The sequence below is a fragment of the Protomyctophum parallelum genome, assembly GCF_964188405.1.
Source record: "Protomyctophum parallelum genome assembly, chromosome: 15".
NCBI lineage: Eukaryota > Metazoa > Chordata > Actinopteri > Myctophiformes > Myctophidae > Protomyctophum > Protomyctophum parallelum.
In genome coordinates, this window is record NC_139710.1 from 48,235,402 (window position 1) to 48,256,877 (window position 21,476).

Genomic DNA, 21,476 nt, shown 5'->3' on the forward strand with positions numbered 1-21,476 from the left:
AGTGCCTCAGTAATGTAGGATTGCAGGTAAACCAAAATAATATACTGTACTATAACGTCTACTTACTATACTTGTGGGGACATCTGGCCCTCTCAAGTACAAGTACATGTGCACACGCACACACACACACACACACACACACACACACACACACACACACACACACACACACACACACACACACACACACACACACACACACACACACACACACACACACACGAGTCATACTGTGAAGAGGACACTACCCCCTCCCGTGGATGCATTTGCCTCTAATGAACCCCCTCTGCGTTTGTGCAGAAGCTCTTTAACACATTCTGACCTGAGATCAGATTAATACGAGGTTTCCACTTGACACACGCTGGTTCTGATGAACCCATTCTGACCTGAGATCAGATTCTAAAAATGTCAGTCGCTCTTTGATTTTTCAAAAATAGCAGACCTACAAGCTCGTATCGCGCCACTCGGTGGCGCGATATGAGCTTGTAGATCTGCTATTTTTCAATAGCTAAAGCACGACATGATGCTAACACCAAAATGGGTTACCGCACAGAATGGGTTAAGTGCTATCGAAACATGGTAAACGACAAGACTGTACAGTATATACAGTAAATATGGTCTCTGTTGTGTGGAAACCTCATACAGATTCCGTTTGAGAAGTTCACATGTCCTAAAAAAGAAGAAGAGGAAGTTCACCTACACAGTGTTTTATGTGGTTCAACCCATTTTGACCTGAGATCAGATTCATACGAGGTTTCCGCTGGACACGCACTGGTCTGATGAACCCATTCTGACCTGAGATCAGATTCTAAAAATGTCAGTCGTTCTTCGATTTTTTCAAAAATAGCAGACCTACAAGCTCGTATCGCGCCACTCGGTGGCGCGATACGAGCTTGTAGATCTGCTATTTTTAAATAGCTAAAGCATAACATGATGCTGACACCAAAATGGGTGCCCGGTCAGAATGGTTTAACCCATTTTGGGGCGGGAACCCCTTTTGGTGTTTTAAGCATTACGTTATTAATATAAATATACTGACTAAATATGGACGTTACTTTTTTGACAATATGGGACGGATTTTACACAACTTTCAACCTTACTGTCCCCGTGTTTTCAGCATGTCATTCTTGGTGAAAATGTTTTATACGTTTTCAAAACATTTCAAAAATAGCAAATATAAGTTCACAGTGCAACGTGTTGTGAGCTTGTATGGCTATTTTAGATATTTTTTTATTACAGTGTTTAAATAAAATGAATTATAGTTGGCACTACGCACTAGGACTATGTTTATGTTCTTTCTTCTTTTCTGTACCTGGTTTCTGTTACTCCTTTCCTAGCCTGGGGTCCACCTATGCTGTCTATGGCATTAGGCAGCTCCCGGCAGGATCCGTCACCCGCCGGGAGAATATAGACCCAGCTGCGCGGCATGAGACTAATTAAGCGACAGAGAGAGAGAGAGGAGTGTGTGTTTGTGTGTGTGTGTGTGTGTGTGTGTGTGTGTGTGTACGTATGTGCGTCAATTTAACAAAGGTGCAGACGATCAGAAATCAGCAGAGAGTCGACGTTTGCGAGGCTCCTTTCCTAGTGCCAATGTGTTTCTACCTGCTAAAACCTCTTTTTCATTACGTCAGTATAGTTTTGTATTTCATTGCTAACCTTGTATCTATATTCTGTACTGCTGTACAACTTACTGCTTGACAACTGGAGTTTTCCTCTCCCCGCATGGCCGCATGCGCAGGATCCATGAAGTCAGATCTAAAGCCAGTAAAATGCGTCATGTCACTGAGTTGAATAAAGCCGGAATCAAAAAGGGATGACAGCTAGAGGGGGTGGATGGATGAGGTGACAGAGAGGCCACACAGAGGAGATATGCTGACAGATCTGTGCCACACTGTGAATAGGTGCACGAACGTTACCGCACGCACGGGTGCGCACACGCACGCACGGGTGCGCACACACCATAGACTGTAAAAAATATGGACAAAGCGTTCCCCGGGTCTAACATGGACGTAAAATGAAGCCTGTTATTCCTGCACTGTAAGTCGCCATCTTTCTAGATCCGTTTTGTCCCAGCTGGCCATTGGCTGGCTCCGTTTTGGCCCAGCTGGCCATTGGCTGGCCCAGACAACGAGGCGGGACTTCCCCCCTTCTTCTCCGTTGGTTTTTATTTTGACTCGAGTGGGTGGGGAATCCCGATCATAGACTGTAAAGGTAGCCACGCCCCTCAGAACATACGCGACTTTATGGTCATTTATTTTATAAATGGGACCATAATTTTCCAAAAAGAATATTATGACATGAGAATGAGACTTTAAACTAGTGACTGGAAGCAGAAAGTATTCATGACCATGTTTATTAAGGTAATACAGTCTAGGTGAAGTTGGGCCCAAATACATGGACTTCTATGGGGCTATGGGTTTTTCTGGGTCCAATGACAGCACCACAACAGGCCATTATCAGTTTCCGTGCTTTGAATGGATTACTCCAGGTTAATGTCGCTGCCATATCGGACATACGCGACTTTTGTTTTATGTGTTTAATCCGCCGTAATGTAATAAATAAAAATAAAATCCTTCTTCGCCGCGGAGAAAGAGACTAGATGCATTTGTTTTGACGGAGAAACCGGAAATCGTCACATGCTGTGGGCTGCTAGGGCTTCTGGGAAATTGAGGCCAATGCAAACGAATGGGGTTCAACGCCTCATGGAGGAGGGTCCTGTGCTGCGTCTTCCGGGTGTACCAAGATGGCGGGTGGTGCTGCCGTTCATAACAAACGGGGGGAGCTTTTTTAGCTCGATTTTCGCGGATTAAAAGCCCACATAATTCAGCGTATGCTCTAAAGGTAATACAACAATCTCGGCAGTGAAGGGGGGTTGATTAAAAGTCTGATAAATCGTTTTCCGCAGTCAAACTGTTATATGAACTACGATTTCCTTAGTGGCTTCACAAAATATTTGTCTGACTGCCCCCCTGGCGCACACACACACACACACACCCACACACACAGCTGTATGAATCTCATGTACTTCGGATTTAGTCACAAGCTCTTGTTAATAATACTTTTCACTTTTCACTCACTACTAATCCACGCAGTTAAATTTGAATTTATATTAAATATTCAGAGACATAGTTTAAATATGTTTTTTGCTACTTTTGTGTGACACTAGCGCATTGGCATTAATTTACTCCAAAAAGCAGTTGAAAGTTTTGTGAAAGTACGGTAAGAAATATGGACAGTTTAGGATTCTGCCCGTCAGCAGCGCTGCAGAAGTGGCAGTTCTCCTCATTACTCTGAGCTCTCTAATGGATCTCTGACAGCTATCTTCCTCTTCGTCATACTCTAGCAACTTTAAAGGTTTTATGACATTCATTTTCATTTATTTTTCTTTTTTCTTTTAGGTTTTATGACCTCAATTACACCCAAAAAACTTTGAACATTCAGTGGATTTTCTGTGGTCTGAAGTTTTCTTTGGGTTTTTTTGGGCCTTTTGAGCTACAATGAAAACAGGCAACACAGTGAAACAGTGACATCTGCTGGCAAATCCCATTGACATATATGGGATTTGCAGTAAGTGATGTCACTTACTGCCGGCAAATCAGAGCACCTGTTTGAGCCAGAAAACCCCAGATCACAGAAAATCTACTGAATGTTAAAAGTTCATGTTTTTTGGGTGCAATTGAGATTAGAAAACCTAAAAAAAAACAAGAACAATTCCAAAACCTTTTTTTTTATGTCACAATCCCTTTAAACATTTCAACTAAATAATTAGACAAGGTCATGTTAACAGTTTGACGGCCGCTAATTGTTTAATCCAGTGTTCCACCGCGCGTAAAACGCTATACCCGACATTTGTTCAATGCGTTTAATTCGCCGTTTTAAAATAATTAAAAAGAAACAGTGGATTTATCCGGGACCTGGTGAGGAGGCCGGCGCGTTATGATGACGAAACCGGAAATCAAGTCATCATCTTTGTCATGTCTCGCACCGCTTATAAAATGTATGTCATTAAAATGTTCTGATGAATTGAATATGAAAGACCCCAATGGAAACAAGCCATAGCCTTTTATTTAGTGCTTTCTTGGGTTTCAAATCCTCTTAAGCAGACCGTGTATTGAACTGTACTTTCCTGTGCTTTATTCTGCAAACTGTTAATAAAGTATTCATTCAATCAATCAATCAAACTCTGCCCTAGGTTTCCTGTCTCCCTATACTCTCCTATATAACGCATAAACAAATCTATAAAAAGAACTGAAACACACACAAACACATTTCCACTTAATAACAATTTAAAGGCACTGGGTGCTGGATTGGACCGCACTGCAATAAAACTAGTATATTGACGCACAGCTGTTTTGGCCCAAATCCCGTACCCTTCCTCAATGTGCTACAGTACACTTGGCAAGCATGGCGGGTCTCTACTGTTGCACATTATATTTTGACAAATCTTTTTAGAGGCAAGACGACCTACAAGCTCGTATCGCGCCACTCGGTGGCGCGATATGAGCTTGTAGATCTGCTATTTTTCAATAGCTAAAGCACAACATGATGCTGACACCAAAATGGGTTCCCGTTCAGAATGGGTTAAGGGTTGTCAGATCCGGTACAATTTGTCTTCATAACCCTCTCACTGAGATTTTCTTTTCCCCCAAGTGCAGACGATGCATAACCATCTTCCATAAGGGCAGTGTGGGGGTTGGAGCCTGTGTTTGCTTCCAGTTATGTGCAAGAACAGAAGAACACAGAAGCCAGTGCATCATTTGTTGTGAGCAACAAATCAGCCTTCCATCTGTTTACAGATGGAAGGCTGACCCAGCAGGTTTTCCTTTGTTTGGTTTGCTGAGCAATCTCATTAAGAGCACAGAAGCCAGTGCATCATTTGTTGTGAGCAGCATTTTTTTTACCCAGCAGGTTTTCCTTTGTTTGGTTTGCTGAGCAATCTCATTAAGAGGCAATATCTGTGAACACTGATGAGTGGCTGACGTAGTGGAGCATCTTTAAACGGATAATAACGTCCAGAGATATCCGACAGTGGCATAACAACTCCAGACGTGCACAGCAGAAAAGAGGAACTTCATAGATTTTATATTAGCCCAAATCAGAGTGCACACTCTACAGGAGAAGATGCAAACAAAGCGCAGCAGACAGTGTGGATGGGGTGCCAGGATGCCAGTCAATAGTATTCTGGGAACAATGGAGTAATCAAGAAGACATTATTTTCTGGGTAGAGATGCACAAAAAACCGTAAGGTATATTTATTTTAATAATACCTTTCCAGGGGGCGGCCGGGTATTTGATTTGATTTGATTTTGGTAAAAGAAATACAAATTTCATCACAATATAACTTAACAACTATATAACCAGGCCGTAGCCTATACAGTACACACAATGTGGTCCTGAAAAATCTGAAATATCATAAAATCGTGAAATCAAAAATCAAACCATAAATACATAAGCCTTGTATGCATTTTTCCTCATAGACATTTCAAAAAGTATTTATTTAAAGACCTTTTAAGCGTCATACAAAGCCAACTCGAGTTGTGACAAATCATGACAACAAACACAATATTTTGGACCAAACAAATAATTACAAAGAAGAAAAACAACAAAAAAAGTGTTGTAACCTTCCATTTTTTTCTTCTTTCTAATTATTTGTTCGGCCCAAAAAATTGTGTTTGTTGTCATGATTTGTCACAACTGGAGTTGTCTTTGTACGAGGCTTAAAAGGTCTTTAAATAAATACTTTTTGAAATGTCTATGAGGAAAATGAACAGGGAATCATGTCCTGGGCCCTGGTAGGGGGCGGGACTGCGACGCTCTATAGTTGCTTGCAATGAGAGCTCAGGCAGCTCCCAAAACACCACAGAGAATAGCTGGGCAGCGCTGTCTTCCTGGCTGTGACGAGTGTGTGTGTGTGTGTGTGTGTGTGTGTGTGTGTGTGTGTGTGTGTGTGTGCGTGTGTGTCGGGGGACAAGGAATGGGGACTCAGGGAGGGTTCGCGGGCTCGAGTAGCTCCCTCCGTTCCGCCGTTGCACAGACTCACCTATGTTGTGTTTTTAATTTGAAGAACACCGGCTCTAGGCTACGCCTGTTGCATGTAATATGCTTCATAAATACAGTTGATATCAGTGCATGCAGACAATGTCAATGACTCATCACACTTATGTGAAGGGCTCTTATCATCATCATCATCATACACCATCACCAGTCCCTGAAGTTGAACGCGTTCACGAACGTTAACTAGTTCCTTTTTGAGTGGTGCAACCACTCCTACAACCAGCAATGTCCGTGTACCTGTTTGTGTACCTGTATGTCCGCGTTTGTTTGTATAAGTGAGCACGAGTATGTGACTTATTTATACCAGTAGGAGGCACCAGAGTGGTACAACCAGCAATGTCCGTGTACCTGTATCCTGTTGTCATGAGCACGAGTGAAATTGGAACGATACAGAGAAGAAATTGGAACGATACAGAGAAGAAATTGGAACGATACAAATTGGAACGATACAGAGAACCAATAGACGGGAGTTGCACCACTCGGTTCACACTGGTGTGATTTTTAAATTCAAGTTAGAAAGTGAACTTTCCCCAACACTGATCACACCGCTGCAGTTTGTGCATATGTGTGCTGAACAACATGGCACATTCGCATTACACCTCCACCCACTGCAACGTGAAACTGTCTTATTACTGCAATGTGGAAAAAGTAATAACTGAGAATGGCAACTGAATAAAAAGCATAATAGGCTATGTATTTACAAACAGAACTAATAGACACACCCGTGTGACGTGAGAGGCGATCTTATCATCGTAAATCATCTCATTCCGGCCAATCACAAGTTGCGTCCTCCTCACCTTCGTCATCAATGTTTGTGTTACGCAATGTTTGTGTTTTCCGTTTACACAAACAATCACAATTATCCAATCATTGTCAATGGCATTTAATGTTTGTGTTAGGACGGATTTTGGGTTGCATACACTAAATGCTGGACATAAAAGAAAAAAAGAAAAAAATCTAGCATTACATCACCTTTCTGGAATTTTATATTCCAGTGGTGTTCCTGAAAAGACATGTAGCCGGAAATTGTGTTTGAGAGAGAGAGAGAGAGAGAGAGAGAGAGAGAGAGAGAGAGAGAGATATAGCGGGGGAAGAGGGGGGTAACCCTGAGAAGCATAAGTGGTCTATCTATATTATTCATGTAGGCTTTTAGTCAATCAGTAAAGAGCAGTGGGCTGAGTTGTTTTCCCCTGGTCTGCTGGTGGTGCTCTGTGCCATGAGAGGGTAGGGGTCAGGGACCCCTAGGGGTTCCTCAGAGTTACTACAGGGAGTGAGTGAGTGAGTGAGTGAGGGAGGGAGTGAAGAGAAGATCTCCACTAGGCGGCGGCGTCCAACATTATTAACCCTAAAACACTATATCTAACCCTAACTTAACCGACCACGTAAGTCCCCTTAACCTCATATCAGTCTAAACTGACCACGTACAGTAAGTCCCCTTAACCTCATATCAGTCTTAACCGACCACGTAAGTCCCCTTAACCTCATATCAGTCTTAACCGACCACGTAAGTCCCCTTAACCTCATATCAGTCTTAACCGGCCACCTGAGTCCCCTTAACCTCATATCAGTCTTAACCGGCCACCTGAGTCCCCTTAACCTCATATCAGTCTTAACCAGCCACCTGAGTCCCCTTAACCTCATATCAGTCTTAACCAGCCACCTGAGTCCCCTTAACCTCATATCAGTCTTAACCAGCCACGTAAATCCCCTTAACCTCATATCAGTCTTAACCCAGCCACGTAAATCCCCTTAACCTCATATCAGTCTTAACCGGCCACGTGAGTCAGTTTTGTCTGTCAAAACAGTAGCCCTGATCAACGCACTGAATGCAGCTACTGAGATCTCACACGGCTACAGAGACCATTCAATGCTCTGATTAAATGTGGTTTTCTCCCTTTCATTGCATTGATAGCCTTCCAAGCGGGTGGCTATACCCTATAGTTACTTTCCAGCACTTCATTGTTTTCTCTGCACTCCATTTTCCTGACCATTTACTCTGTTGTTTTGCTGACTTCAGACTTTGTTTCTCGCTCAAGTGCACACCTAATGTGGCCCATTATTCTTTTGTCATTCTGTCTGACCCAGACCATGTACAGTACCCACTGTACTGTAGGAGGAGATATGAGATGGAAAGAGAGCAGAGACATAGGTGAGAGAAAGAGAAGAATGTGAGAGAGAGGGAGAGAATGTGTGTGTACTGTATATGGTTTATGGACTGCATTTATATACAGCGCATTTATCAAAAGCACTTTACATTACACTGTACTTCACCCATTCACCACATGTATTCACACACCGAATTGGCCTCAGTCCAAAATGGGTTGAACCTAGATCTACAAGCTCACCATGCGTTGCATTGCGACGCATGGTGAGCTTGTAGTTTGGCTATTTTTAAATAGCCGATGTATGTAGGTTTAAAGCGGTTAAACAGATGTTGACGCTATATTAACTAATTTAGCTGGGGTCACCCTAGAACCCTCTCAATGATGCAAATTGGGGTCTGGGGACCCCAATTTGAGAACCACGGGTCCTACAGGAGAGGAGAAGAGAGAGAAGAGAGAACAATCTGATCATCGTGGTGCCAGGAGAACAACCTCTCTCTCTCAATATCAACAAGACAAAGAGTCTATTGTGGATTACAGGAATAGAGGGTATGCGCATGCATAAAGGCCGTATAGACAGTAGACACATTCAGAGACGGGTCCCCGGGTCGCAGCCAACACCGTAGGCAGAAACAAGATATCTGCGGGGTGCACAGTCAGCTCTTCAACACTAACTTTACAAAGATGCCCAGAACATTGGGATGAACCTGTGTAGTTTGTGGCTGCTCCAACAGTTGTGGCAACTACTGGCAATTCAACTGTGGAGAGAAATGGAATGTCAAATACGAGCGCCCGCCCATTTAGTAGTGTAACTAATTACGGCACCGCTCAGCGGCGGTTCAGGACCTTTCACTGCTTCGTCTGAGTCACCACGGGGCCACTGAGCGGTGCCATATTTATTACACTACTAAATGCACAATGAAATCCGTGCGGGCGCTCGTATTTGACATTCCGTTTCTCTCCAAAGTTGAATTTTGCCACTACTGTTGGAGCAGCCATAGACTACACAGTTTCATCCCGATGTTCTGGGCATCTTTGTAAAGTTAGTGTTAGTAAAAAGCAGGTATAAGAGTAACGTTTGAGCAGACTAACATCGGTACCATTCAATGTAGTAGAAGAGCGGGCTGTGTGTACCCCGCAGATATCTTGTCTCCGCCTACAGGGAATACGTTGGCTGGCAACGAGGGGACCCATCTCTGAAGGTGTCTATTGAGAGCATCCTGGTGACTGGATGCATCACCGCCTGGGCATGGCACTGCCCCCCAACTGCAAAGCACTGCAGAGGGTGATGAGGAGAGCCCAGAGCATCTTCCTCCATCTATATAGGTAGGTATAGAAACCGGACATCTGAGTCAGTAAAACCTGTAGGGTTATTAACACTAGCATGTATTTTTGAAAACATTCTAAATGTGAATTTACTACTTGTGTCTGATTTTACTTCAGACATGCTAGTGAGGACTAAGCCGCCACAACAACCATGGGACTGTTTCTGCTGCTGCCAGCAGGCAAAGCTGTGTTTTCTTCTTATTTTTTTCACCAGGCAAGCAGGTTTCTACACAATAGACACCAACGGTCTATTCACGCTAGCGGTTATTCTTAGCTGTGTGGAAATTAGCCTGGTGCCAGGAGGAGACTGGAGCTGAACACGTCAGCTCACCTGACCGCTACTACTTGGATATAAAATCTAAACACACACACACACACACACACACACACACACACACACACACACACACACACACACACACACACACACACACACACACACACACACACACACACACACACACACACACACACACACACACACACACACACACACACACACACACACACACAATATCAATTAATGGACATTCATTCGATAAGCACGGGAATCGATCTGGAAATAAAAAAATCTACTATTCTATTTTTTTTTTAAAGTGGCCCATTTTGGTCCGTGAGCCATGCCATGCTCGCAACGCCTCCACCGTCCTCACCTGTTAACAAGGAAGTCAACAAGTGCAGCTACACGCAGAAATAGAAGTCAAAAGTGACTTGGTGGTTTCATTATGGAGGAACGCATTGGCCGCTCTGGTCTAAAAGTGGGAGTCGACCCTTCCAGGTGGGCGTCGCTCCAAATGATGTGACGTAGCGCTGCACTAGGGGGGAGAGGAGGGGCCGGGGGTGACGGACAGATCGATGAGATCCAATCAGGGCGTGCGCAAATCTGAGCCGCGACCCGCCCCTCTAGACCAGAAACCTAACACGTTAGCTCAGGCTAGGATTCACTGAGCTCTTCCTCTTACCTGTTCTGTCTCTGATGGCCAGGTTGTTCCCTCTCTTCAGGGTGATGTCCAGCTGGTACATGGCTGGGCAGGCTGCTTGAGGCGGAGGAGGCTCCTCCGCATTACTGGGCCCCACACTGTTGATGCCCTGCAGAAAGAGCAAGGTTCAAGGGTCAACTTCATTTGGCAACAATAATAACACCACTTAGTAAAAAGGCACGTGAGCTTCAATTGTGGCTGCGCTTAAAACCATAGCACAGCAGCTCAAGAGTTAAGATGTTGAAAACTAAAGTGTTAAATGTGATCTTTCCAAATACAGTCACTAAAACGCAGAACCAAAAGAAAGATTCTCTTCCACCCATTATGTGGAAAAGAATGCTGGTACTATATTCTTCACACTACCACAGCGTACCAGAAAGTGTCTGTTTATGGTGGTGTTTACAGTATGTAAGAGACGTCAGTTCACACAAAATAGTTTGAAATACCACTTTGGGGGGTCCTTGACATGAAAATGCACATTTTACAATGTAATCCTATAGCACTTATTGTTGCATACGAGTTCAGTAGGTATCTGTTTGAAGGAGTGACGGGGACAGATGCACCTTGTCATGATGTGGTGTTCCCTCCTGTTGTTTGGCTCATCCCAAGGAGGGCTTTTGATTTGATATCATAGTAGTCTTCATAGTGAGGGGACCCTCACTTTTTTTGTACATAAGAGTAGACAGTGGGGTGATGTTTTTGAGTCCACATACAGTAAGTCCACATACAGTAAGAGTAGACAGTGGGGTGATGTTTTTGTTTTTACGTCATAAAAGGTCCATAGACTTGGCTGCCGTGTGACGTCATTTCCGCAAACCAGACGTTGTAGGGGATATAGCCAGGCCCGGCGCCACGGGGGGGCAAAGGGGGTGTTTGCCCCCTAAATCAACCTCTTTGCCCCCTTAGATCAAATAGTTACAGACAAAACAATGGTACATTTCCAGGCATTGAAAGGAAGGAAGCCAACGAAATCGTGCGCCTCCGCCCTCTATAGATATGCAAATGTGGCGCATTGTCTTCATGTCCAATACCTGCCCCCGATTGCCCCCTCTGTCATTTCATCCTGGCGCCGGGCCTGGATATAGCGCCCCTCAAAAGGTGACTTGAACAAAATGCTAGCGGAAAGTTAGTTAAGTTGGGTTTCAGCGCTCCTACAGTATGTCATGTACAGTACCTCCATTGTGACCATTGCTTTTAGATAAGCTGGGTTCAGTTATACAGTGTAAGCTATAGTTGCCTCACAGTGCTAGCATCTCTTGCAGGCCAACCCATGCTAGGGGTTGTATAATGCTGAAAGGGAAATGGAGAGAGGGAGAGAGAGACAGCTAGAGAGAGAGAGAGAGGGGGTGGGGGGGGGGGTTCAGCATCCCTATTCTGGGGGGGGACGTTCACCAAAAATAGTAGATCTACAAGTTCACAACATGTCGCACAAGCATGTAGATTTTTACGCATGGAAACAAGGAGAGCGTACAGAGTACAGCTGAAACTCTGGCCTGTTTTTCTAAGAATAGTTCATAAGTGGTTAAAATAACCTTTCCACCCTCGACTGGTTCCATCAGTATGCCGAGCCTAAATACATACAGTACATCAGCACTAAAACGCGGGCACAGCACTGACCTCAGGGCTGTAGCAAGCTCCTGCTACGCCACACGCATGACCACAGCACTGACCTCAGGGCTGTAGCAAGCTCCTGCTACGCCACACGCATGACCACAGCACTGACCTCAGGGCTGCAGCAAGATCCTGGTACGCCACACGCATGACCACAGCACTGACCTCAGGGCTGCAGCAAGCTCCTGGTACGCCACACGCATGACCACAGCACTGACCTCAGGGCTGCAGCAAGATCCTGGTACGCCACACGCATGACCACAGCACTGACCTCAGGGCTGCAGCAAGATCCTGGTACGCCACACGCATGACCACAGCACTGACCTCAGGGCTGCAGCAAGCTCCTGCTACGCCACACGCATGACCTGCTTACAGACAGCCCCTCCAAGACCACAATGTTCCCCAGATTCTTATTGAGTTTGCTCAGCCTCTCCCACCCACCACCACATCATCAGCTGTTAAAGGCGTAGTGACATGAAAAATATGTTATTCACACTTTTAGACCATATCCGAGGTCATCATATGGGCATTCCTAACAATGGATGCCAAAGAAATTGGCAAATTCTCATGTCTGTGTGTTTTTATATCAAAAGTCCATAAAGATATATTTTTAATTACTTCCTGAAAACGAAAACGTGCTGCGTGATGACGTGTAGAGATACTAGGGCTGTCCCCTGACTAAGGATTTGTATAGTCGACTGATAGATGAATAAATTTGCTGTTAGTCGACTAATAGTCTAATAGTTTTTTTTTTTGCCCCAATTTTTTTTATATAAAAATACAATATTTACAAAAATATACAAAAATATTGTATTATTCCACTAGGTCTATGGGGGACATAAACACATTTGAACATTCTGACTGTTCAAATCTTTTTTTTTAACAACTGAGAGGCTTGTCATTAGCCAGATTGAGCACAGCAGGTGAGATTGAGATTCTGGAGTCTATCAGGCCAGCACACTGTGCGATTCAAGTCACAGGCAGTGGCACATTGCCACACAGGCAGACACACTCCAGATGCACATTGGAGATTTGAACAGTCAGAATGTTCAAATGTGTTTATGTCCCCCACAGACCTAGTGGAATAATACAATATTTTTGTATATTTTTGTAAATATTGTATTTTTATATACAATTTTTGGGGCAAAAAAAAAGAAAAAAAACTTTTTTTTTTTGCTTAGTCGACTAAGAGGTGGTCAGTCGACTGAGACCCATTCCGATCGATTAGTCGACTATTCGACTAATCGAGGTCAGCCCTAAGAGATACACATCGATAAAAGCCAATAAAAATGAAGCTCACCCGTTTAATTCACCATATCTGCGCATCTGTCCAGCACAGCTGCTACTGATTACAGAAATCCTCAGTTTTTATTCCCATTCAAGATAACATCCAGACAGTGTATTACTCGGTTTCAACTTAATCATCACGCTAAATTATGTATCTGAAAACATTATAGGGTAGAAATAAGCCACATGACAGTAAACTGGTACAGCTGGCCAACTATCTGACTTGTAAACAAACACACACCATGCTCCTGCATATAGCATAGCTACCGTCCCTAGCTACCGTCCCGTCGCCTGAAGGGATGCGACGCTCTGATTGGTTCAGAAACTTCAGAGCAGTGTTTCATGTTGAAACCGTCTGAAACTTCAAAATAAAATGCCCACCATTTCCGTTTCCCTACAACTTTAAGCAACAGAGGAATAGAAGTGCAAATACATCGGCGAATGTGCTATAACTGGCACTTTAAAAGCATAAACAAGGTGAGTCAAGATGTAAAGCAACTGAAGGATGAAATCGATCTAAAAAGATAGAGGATTATTCCAATCAAATGGGGCTTTATAACAGAAAGACCTCCGTCCAACCTCGTTGAAGATTTTTAAAGTAAGGATATTGTAGATGTCTAAGTGTATATGATGGAGTAGACTGGGCCAAGTACTGCTTCAGGTAAGTAGGACACTTAAAATAAATACATTTATAAATATAGCCCCTCCAAGACCCCAATGTTCCCTGAGAAGTTGGGATGCATCGCATGGATCCAGGGTAAGGGTTGGTTTTGCTGGAGGCAGATCCCTGCGTATGGCTCTGCTTCTGATAAGCCCCATCTGGTTATTCAGTATGCTCGCCGCGCAGCCAGGGACGTGTTTCATAATGCCACAATTTTAACCAGTGGTGGAAAGTACTTAAGTGCAAATTTGAGGTACATTTACAAATGTCCAATTTTCCACTACATACTACTCCACTACATCTCAGAGGAAAAATATTGTACTTTCAAAACATACATTACGTATTGTTATTAATACGTAAAATAAACATTTTGGAAATATTTTCATTATTCCAATAGAGTTAGTACTAATGATAATACTGTACAATACACTAATCCTATATGTTATACGTTGCTTAAAGGCTGAAAACAGGACCACGCCATCACACTCATCACCTAGACTCAGCCTGTGGTCTGTGGAGTGGGTTGTCTAACCTCAATGTGTCATCATGCCATCAGGCACAAACATCATTTATTCAACTCACAACCATGTTCACATGGTATGGAGTACAGTAAGTAGTATAAAATACAATCATTTATCAACGCGGCGTACTCCAAAATATGGGTGCACGCCGGATTTACCGCAATTTCCGGCATTTACCATTTCCACAAAACCTTGAACCTGAACGTGCGCCTGGACAAAAATCACGTCAGGTCGGGAGCTGTCGTAGGCTTTGTCCTCAACTGTTTTTCTGTCGAAGAAAAGCAGAGCAGCATTGTCTTTACTGCTGACAGGCTGTCACAGGCATCTAAACATATGTTTCCACTCCTAAAATGTATAAAACTAATAATACATGCATGGGCGGAGCTTGAGGGGGTTCAGGGTCAGTGGTTCTGAAAGCAAGTCAGTGAATTAATTATTGGGAGGCTTCGGATATTTAGGTTCACATGTCACACAATGCCCTGTGAAAACAATACAGCCATGCATTGAGATTCAAAATAAAGTGTACGTTTGAAAACTTACTGTAAGTATTTTAAAAGCAGGTGCTCCCAGTAAGTCCTCAAGTAAAACATTTTGACAGAGCAACGTTCACTTGTAGTGGAGTAATATTTGACTAATATGTAAACTTAATTAACTTTGACTCAATTAACGGGGTTGTGCAATTAAAAAGTAGTAATCAATTTATAACGTCAAGGTACGGAGGCATTCAAAAAGTCCATTTAAGTTTAATTACAATAAAACCATTCTTTTATCCTTGACCTGGTTCCCTTCTCATGCTTATGAAATCAGTCATTTTAGTCTGGTACACTTTACACAGTTTGCACTCTGTAAATTATTACCCGTGTCGATATAAGTAAATACACACAATTGATCCATCTGAAACATTATAGACAGAGAGCGGAGACAAGCAGGTCGTTGGACACAGACATTTGACTATTGACTGCACTCTGTTCTTGATCATTCGTTTTTATTGTTAGATTAGTTACTCTTCAAGATGGGAAATTATATGGTTTTTATGTTTTGCCCTCCATCTATGTTTCCACAGCTGTCTTCGCTAGCGCGTGACATTTGTCCCATTCCAGGCTACGCACCTAATCCCCTCGTCAACAACTTGCTGTTCTCTCTCAACTCCTCGCTCCACCTTAGTGACCGCTACAGAGACGTGCAGAACTCGCTGAGCCCGTCGGAGCTGGGCGACTTCACCCGACGCCTGAGGACCACGTTCGGCAGAGAGGGCAAGGTCACCATGGGTGGCGTGGGGGTGGTGGCCCTCTCGCTGGCGCTGCTGTTTGACACTCTGGCCAAGGAGGTGAAGGGACAGTGGGTGCCGGAGTCGGGACCTATCCCGGGTCTGTTTTTGCAACAGCCTAGTTGTAAAAACCCCTTTGTCCCGGTAGTGAGCGAGTACCTGAGGCTTGTCCCGTATGTTGCGAACAACCCAGCCAGGATGAGAGAGGAGACGGAGAAGTACATGCGGAAGCTTGAGGAAATGAGCCAAACGTTCCAACAGAACGACGAGCGTGAACATCGAAGTGGGTTCTGTCTTCTCAACCTCATGCTTGTAAACAAACTATTCATGGGAGTCCAAGTCCACCACATGCGTCTCTCAAATGCCACAGTTTTCTCTGTGACGCAACTGTTTCCCCAAGACAAGTTGGGTATAGGAGACAATGAGGAAATGCATATGTCCCCTTTCAACTGTGACCTGGAGGCTGCCAACAAAGTATTCAAGCAAGAAATTGTGAGACGTAACGACACGTTGGAGGAGCTTAAAAACTGTGGCACTCTAATTCGAGACGACTTTACTCCTAACATTGAGCTCGTCTTCGGTGTGCTGTTTATGTATATCCCCACTAATATCTTCGAAAAACACGAAGCAACGGTGAGGCATAGGGAAAACTTTGACCTGAAGGCCAAATCGCATTTGCCCTTTTAGTGCAAACATTCAGAAAAAAAGTCAATAGATAATCATCATTAACATGTATAATCTCAACATAAAATATGATTTGATTGACTGATTGTCGACCGTATTGTCTTGCAATGTACGTGACAACGTCTATTGATATACAGTAAAATGTGCCGCCTTGTTGCTCCTGTGGAAATAAATCCTGTTTGACATGGCAAATAAAGTGAGTGTGTCTTCTTTAACGGTTTGAAACTGACATGGAGCTTATGTTAATTAATTATTATTTATCATGAAATGATGAGAAATGGTATGGCACGGGAGCAGTGCCGGATTAACACCTCTGAGGGCCCCTCGGCACTGAAGCTGGAAGGGCCCCCTACACATGCACGTGCAAATCTTTGTGAGCGTGCAAAATTTGGGCCGCTTTGGGGCAGTTTTCTGCTGTTATATTGGCCTATTCCCGGCCGCCTACCCTTAGAGTGACAGTCAGGCAGTAACAAGCACATTATCTTTTATTTGACCCACATAGTAAGCAATTAGGTGAGCCAGTGTATTTCAGTGTTTTTTTGTCAAGCCACCTGACGCTATGCATGCAGAGTGAAAACAAAGCAATGCTGGATGGTGTTCATCACGTCTTTTATTCCACCAGAATCACCTCTCCACCTGACCTCACACAGCCCAGTGGGCCCACCCACCTTGAACAGCCAATCAGGCACATTGTTGCTGCACAGGCAGCGCAAATCCTCCCATGTATAGGCCTACCAGCTCAGTGTCCTTGTGGTTAGAGTGTCTGTGGTTAGAGTGTCCGCCCTGAGACTGGGAGGTCGGGGTTCAATTCCCGGCTGGCTCATACCAAAGATTATAAAAATGGGACCCCTGCTTGACAGTCAGCATCAAGGGTTGGATTTGGGTCCTGCGACATACTGGAGTCATGTCCAGGGGGTGTACTTGTACATCAAGCTGCCTCACGCTGCCTCACACGGAAATATCCTACCAATTTCATATGACATGCCTTTACAAAAAAATTCACATGTATTCATAGGCGGAGCTTGAACTTGACGCCTGGGGGTGCGACTGCTTGGGCATTGTAGCGTTTTTACAATGCCCTAACCCCTAAAAATGAGGTATTTAGGTAGTACAGCAGCTCACACACATACACACATGCACTACAGCCATATAGCGAGTCATCATATCATGATAAGAGAGATGATTACAAACTACAGTCAGAAGTTAAGTTAAAAATAAAATAAAAAAACATTTTTTTTCTTTTTTTTTGCCAGGGGGTGCCCCTGACAGAGATGGGCAAAATACATTGAAAATGTATTTTGATACAAAATACAAATACTGGGTCGAAAAATGTATCTAAATACAAAATACAAATACTGGTCTGAGAAATGTATTTGAGATACAAATACGTATTTTGTATTTTGAAAATACATGAAAATACATTTTCATGAACATGTGTATAATGATAAGTAAATTCATAATTGATTGCCAAATATTAAATGAATGACCTGTCAGAATGTCTAATACAGTGAAGATTATTAAGAATGATACACTTTATATTTTAAGCAAATAAAACAGGACCCATAAAGGAATGGTAACTCTGAACAACTGAAGGCCCGCCCTACTCTGCCTCTCATTTGTGGTTCAATTTGAGTGTGTAAGCCAATCAGAAGGCGGTATAGAAGTGGCATCACACATTGTGTTGTGTTGTGTGTATGGGTCAGGGGGGCACTCAGACAGATATTTCGTGAAGCCACTAAGGAAATCGGGACTTCCTGAAAGTTCATCTAATGGCCTGTTGTGGCGCTGTCATTGGGCCCACTGGGCTGTGTGAGGTCAGGTGGAGAGGTGATTCTGGTGGAATAAAAGACGTGATGAACACCATCCAGCATTGCTTTGTTTTCACTCTGCATGCATAGCGTCAGGTGGCTTGACAAAAAAAAAGTAAAAACACTGAAATACACTGGCTCACCTAATTGCTTACTATGTGGGTCAAATAAAAAATAATGTGCTTGTTACTGCCTGACTGTCACTCTAAGGGTAGGCGGCCGGGAATAGGCCAATAGAACAGCAGAAAACTGCCCCAAAGCGGCCCAAATTTTGCACGCTCACAAAGATTTGCACGTGCATGTGTAGGGGGCCCTTCCAGCTTCAGTGCCGAGGGGCCCTCAGAGGTGTTAATCCGGCACTGCTCCCGTGCCATACCATTTCTCATCATTTCATGATAAATAATAATTAATTAACATAAGCTCCATGTCAGTTTCAAACCGTTAAAGAAGACACACTCACTTTATTTGCCATGTCAAACAGGATTTATTTCCACAGGAGCAACAAGGCGGCACATTTTACTGTATATCAATAGACGTTGTCACGTACATTGCAAGACAATACGGTCGACAATCAGTCAATCAAATCATATTTTATGTTGAGATTATACATGTTAATGATGATTATCTATTGACCTCTTTTCTGAATGTTTGCACTAAAAGGGCAAATGCGATTTGGCCTTCAGGTCAAAGTTTTCCCTATGCCTCACCGTTGCTTCGTGTTTTTCGAAGATATTAGTGGGGATATCCATAAACAGCACACCGAAGACGAGCTCAATGTTAGGAGTAAAGTCGTCTAGTCGTCCAATTGGAGTGCCACAGTTTTTAAGCTCCTCCAACGTGTCATTACGTCTCACAATTTCTTGCTTGAACACTTTGTTGGCAGCCTCCAGGTCACAGTTGAAAGGGGACATATGCATTGCCTCATTGTCTCCTATACCCAACTTGTCTTGGGGAAACAGTTGCGTCACAGAGAAAACTGTGGCATTTGAGAGACGCATGTGGTGGACTTGGACTCCCATGAATAGTTTGTTTACAAGCATGAGGTTGAGAAGACAGAACCCACTTCGATGTTCACGCTCGTCGTTCTGTTGGAACGTTTGGCTCATTTCCTCAAGCTTCCGCATGTACTTCTCCGTCTCCTCTCTCATCCTGGCTGGGTTGTTCACAACATACGGGACAAGCCTCAGGTACTCGCTCACTACCGGGACAAAGGGGTTTTTACAACTAGGCTGTTGCAAAAACAGACCCGGGATAGGTCCCGACTCCGGCACCCACTGTCCCTTCACCTCCTTGGCCAGAGTGTCAAACAGCAGCGCCAGCGAGAGGGCCACCACCCCCACGCCACCCATGGTGACCTTGCCCTCTCTGCCGAACGTGGTCCTCAGGCGTCGGGTGAAGTCGCCCAGCTCCGACGGGCTAAGCGAGTTCTGCACGTCTCTGTAGCGGTCACTGAGGTGGAGCGAGGAGTTGAGAGAGAACAGCAAGTTGTTGACGAGGGGATTAGGTGCGTAGCCTGGAATGGGACAAATGTCACGCGCTAGCGAAGACAGCTGTGGAAACATAGATGGAGGGCAAAACATAAAAACCATATAATTTCCCATCTTGAAGAGTAACTAATCTAACAATAAAAACGAATGATCAAGAACAGAGTGCAGTCAATAGTCAAATGTCTGTGTCCAGCGACCTGCTTGTCTCCGCTCTCTGTCTATAATGTTTCAGATGGATCAATTGTGTGTATTTACTTATATCGACACGGGTAATAATTTACAGAGTGCAAACTGTGTAAAGTGTACCAGACTAAAATTACTGATTTCATAAGCATGAGAAGGGAACCAGGTCAAGGATAAAAGAATGGTTTTATTGTAATTAAACTTAAATGGACTTTTTGAATGCCTCCGTACCTTGACGTTATAAATTGATTACTACTTTTTAAGTGCACAACCCCATTAATTGAGTCAAAGTTAATTAAGTTTACATATTAGTCAAATATTACTCCACTACAAGTGAATGTTGCTCTGTCAAAATGTTTTACTTGAGGACTTACTGGGAGCACCTGCTTTTAAAATACTTACAGTAAGTTTTCAAAAGGCTCCAGACCTCCCAAAACAAACTGGTCAGGCTCCTACTTGGCCTCACCCCCCGAACCCACCTCACCCCTGCCCACTTTGACAGGCTGGGATGGCTTAGGGTCGTCGACAGAGTACAGCATCTTGCAATGGGTCTGGTCCACAAGATTCGATACACCACCAAGATACCCATGTACCTGTCTAAATACTTCCTTAATGTAAACGAAATCCACACCCACAACACCAGAGGGAGTGCAACAAACCATGTACAACCCAGATTCGGCACAAACAAGGGACTAAATTATTTTCGCTCCTATGCCACCAAAATGTGGAACGCCCTACCAACAGTCATTAAGACATGTGAATCCCTTGACTCCTTCAAAACCGCTCTCAAAGGGCACCTACGGATGGCTGCAATTCGAAACTGGCCTCTGTAAAATCTGAATCCCCCCCACCCCCACTGTATATTGTATATTTTCCCAGTGCTTGTATATTTTCCCTTTTTTGCTTCCCATATGATGAATTCCTGTTCTGTTCTTTAGCTACATAGAAATGTCTATTTGTATGTCTCTAAATGGTTGTATGTCTTAAAATGTTTTGATGAATTGAACAATGTGGACCCTGTTGTAAACAAGTGTAATGCTTAATTGGGTCGTCCACTCACAGTTGACAGTCTTTGTATTGAGTTTGTGCTTAAAATGTACTGTACATTCTACAAACTGTTAATAAATATTTCAATCAATCAATCAAAAACACTTTATTTTGAATCTCAATGCATGGCTGTATTGTTTTCACAGGGCATTGTGTGACATGTGAACCTAAATATCCGAAGCCTCCCAATAATTAATTCACTGACTTGCTTTCAGAACCACTGTGCTACACAAAACCAATAGAAACACCTAGAAATACTTCAGTAATGAAAAGCTATTATTTTATTTTAACTCCCCACAACACACACAATAGTATTACTATTTGCACAATAGTAATAGTGTACTGTAGCTTCATCTCTCAGCTGAGTTTGAGTTTGAATCTTTATTTCGGTCATTTTTACAAAAACAGATAAACAAAAATAGGTTTAAGCAATTTACATTGCTTAATTTATATTACAT

The 21,476-nt window shown here is 43.4% G+C and overlaps 1 protein-coding gene across 1 annotated transcript in view; it reads right to left on the bottom strand.

Annotated features, from left to right (window-relative positions):
- Positions 1 to 21,476, bottom strand: part of LOC310871902 (multiple C2 and transmembrane domain-containing protein 1-like) — a gene marked incomplete at both ends in the record, with an annotated part of 201,006 nt that overhangs the window by 83,059 nt on the left and 96,471 nt on the right. Inside the window, 1 exon segment of the mRNA XM_083783539.1 lies at positions 10,445 to 10,571. Within this exon segment, the coding sequence (XP_083639665.1) occupies positions 10,445 to 10,571 (127 nt within the window).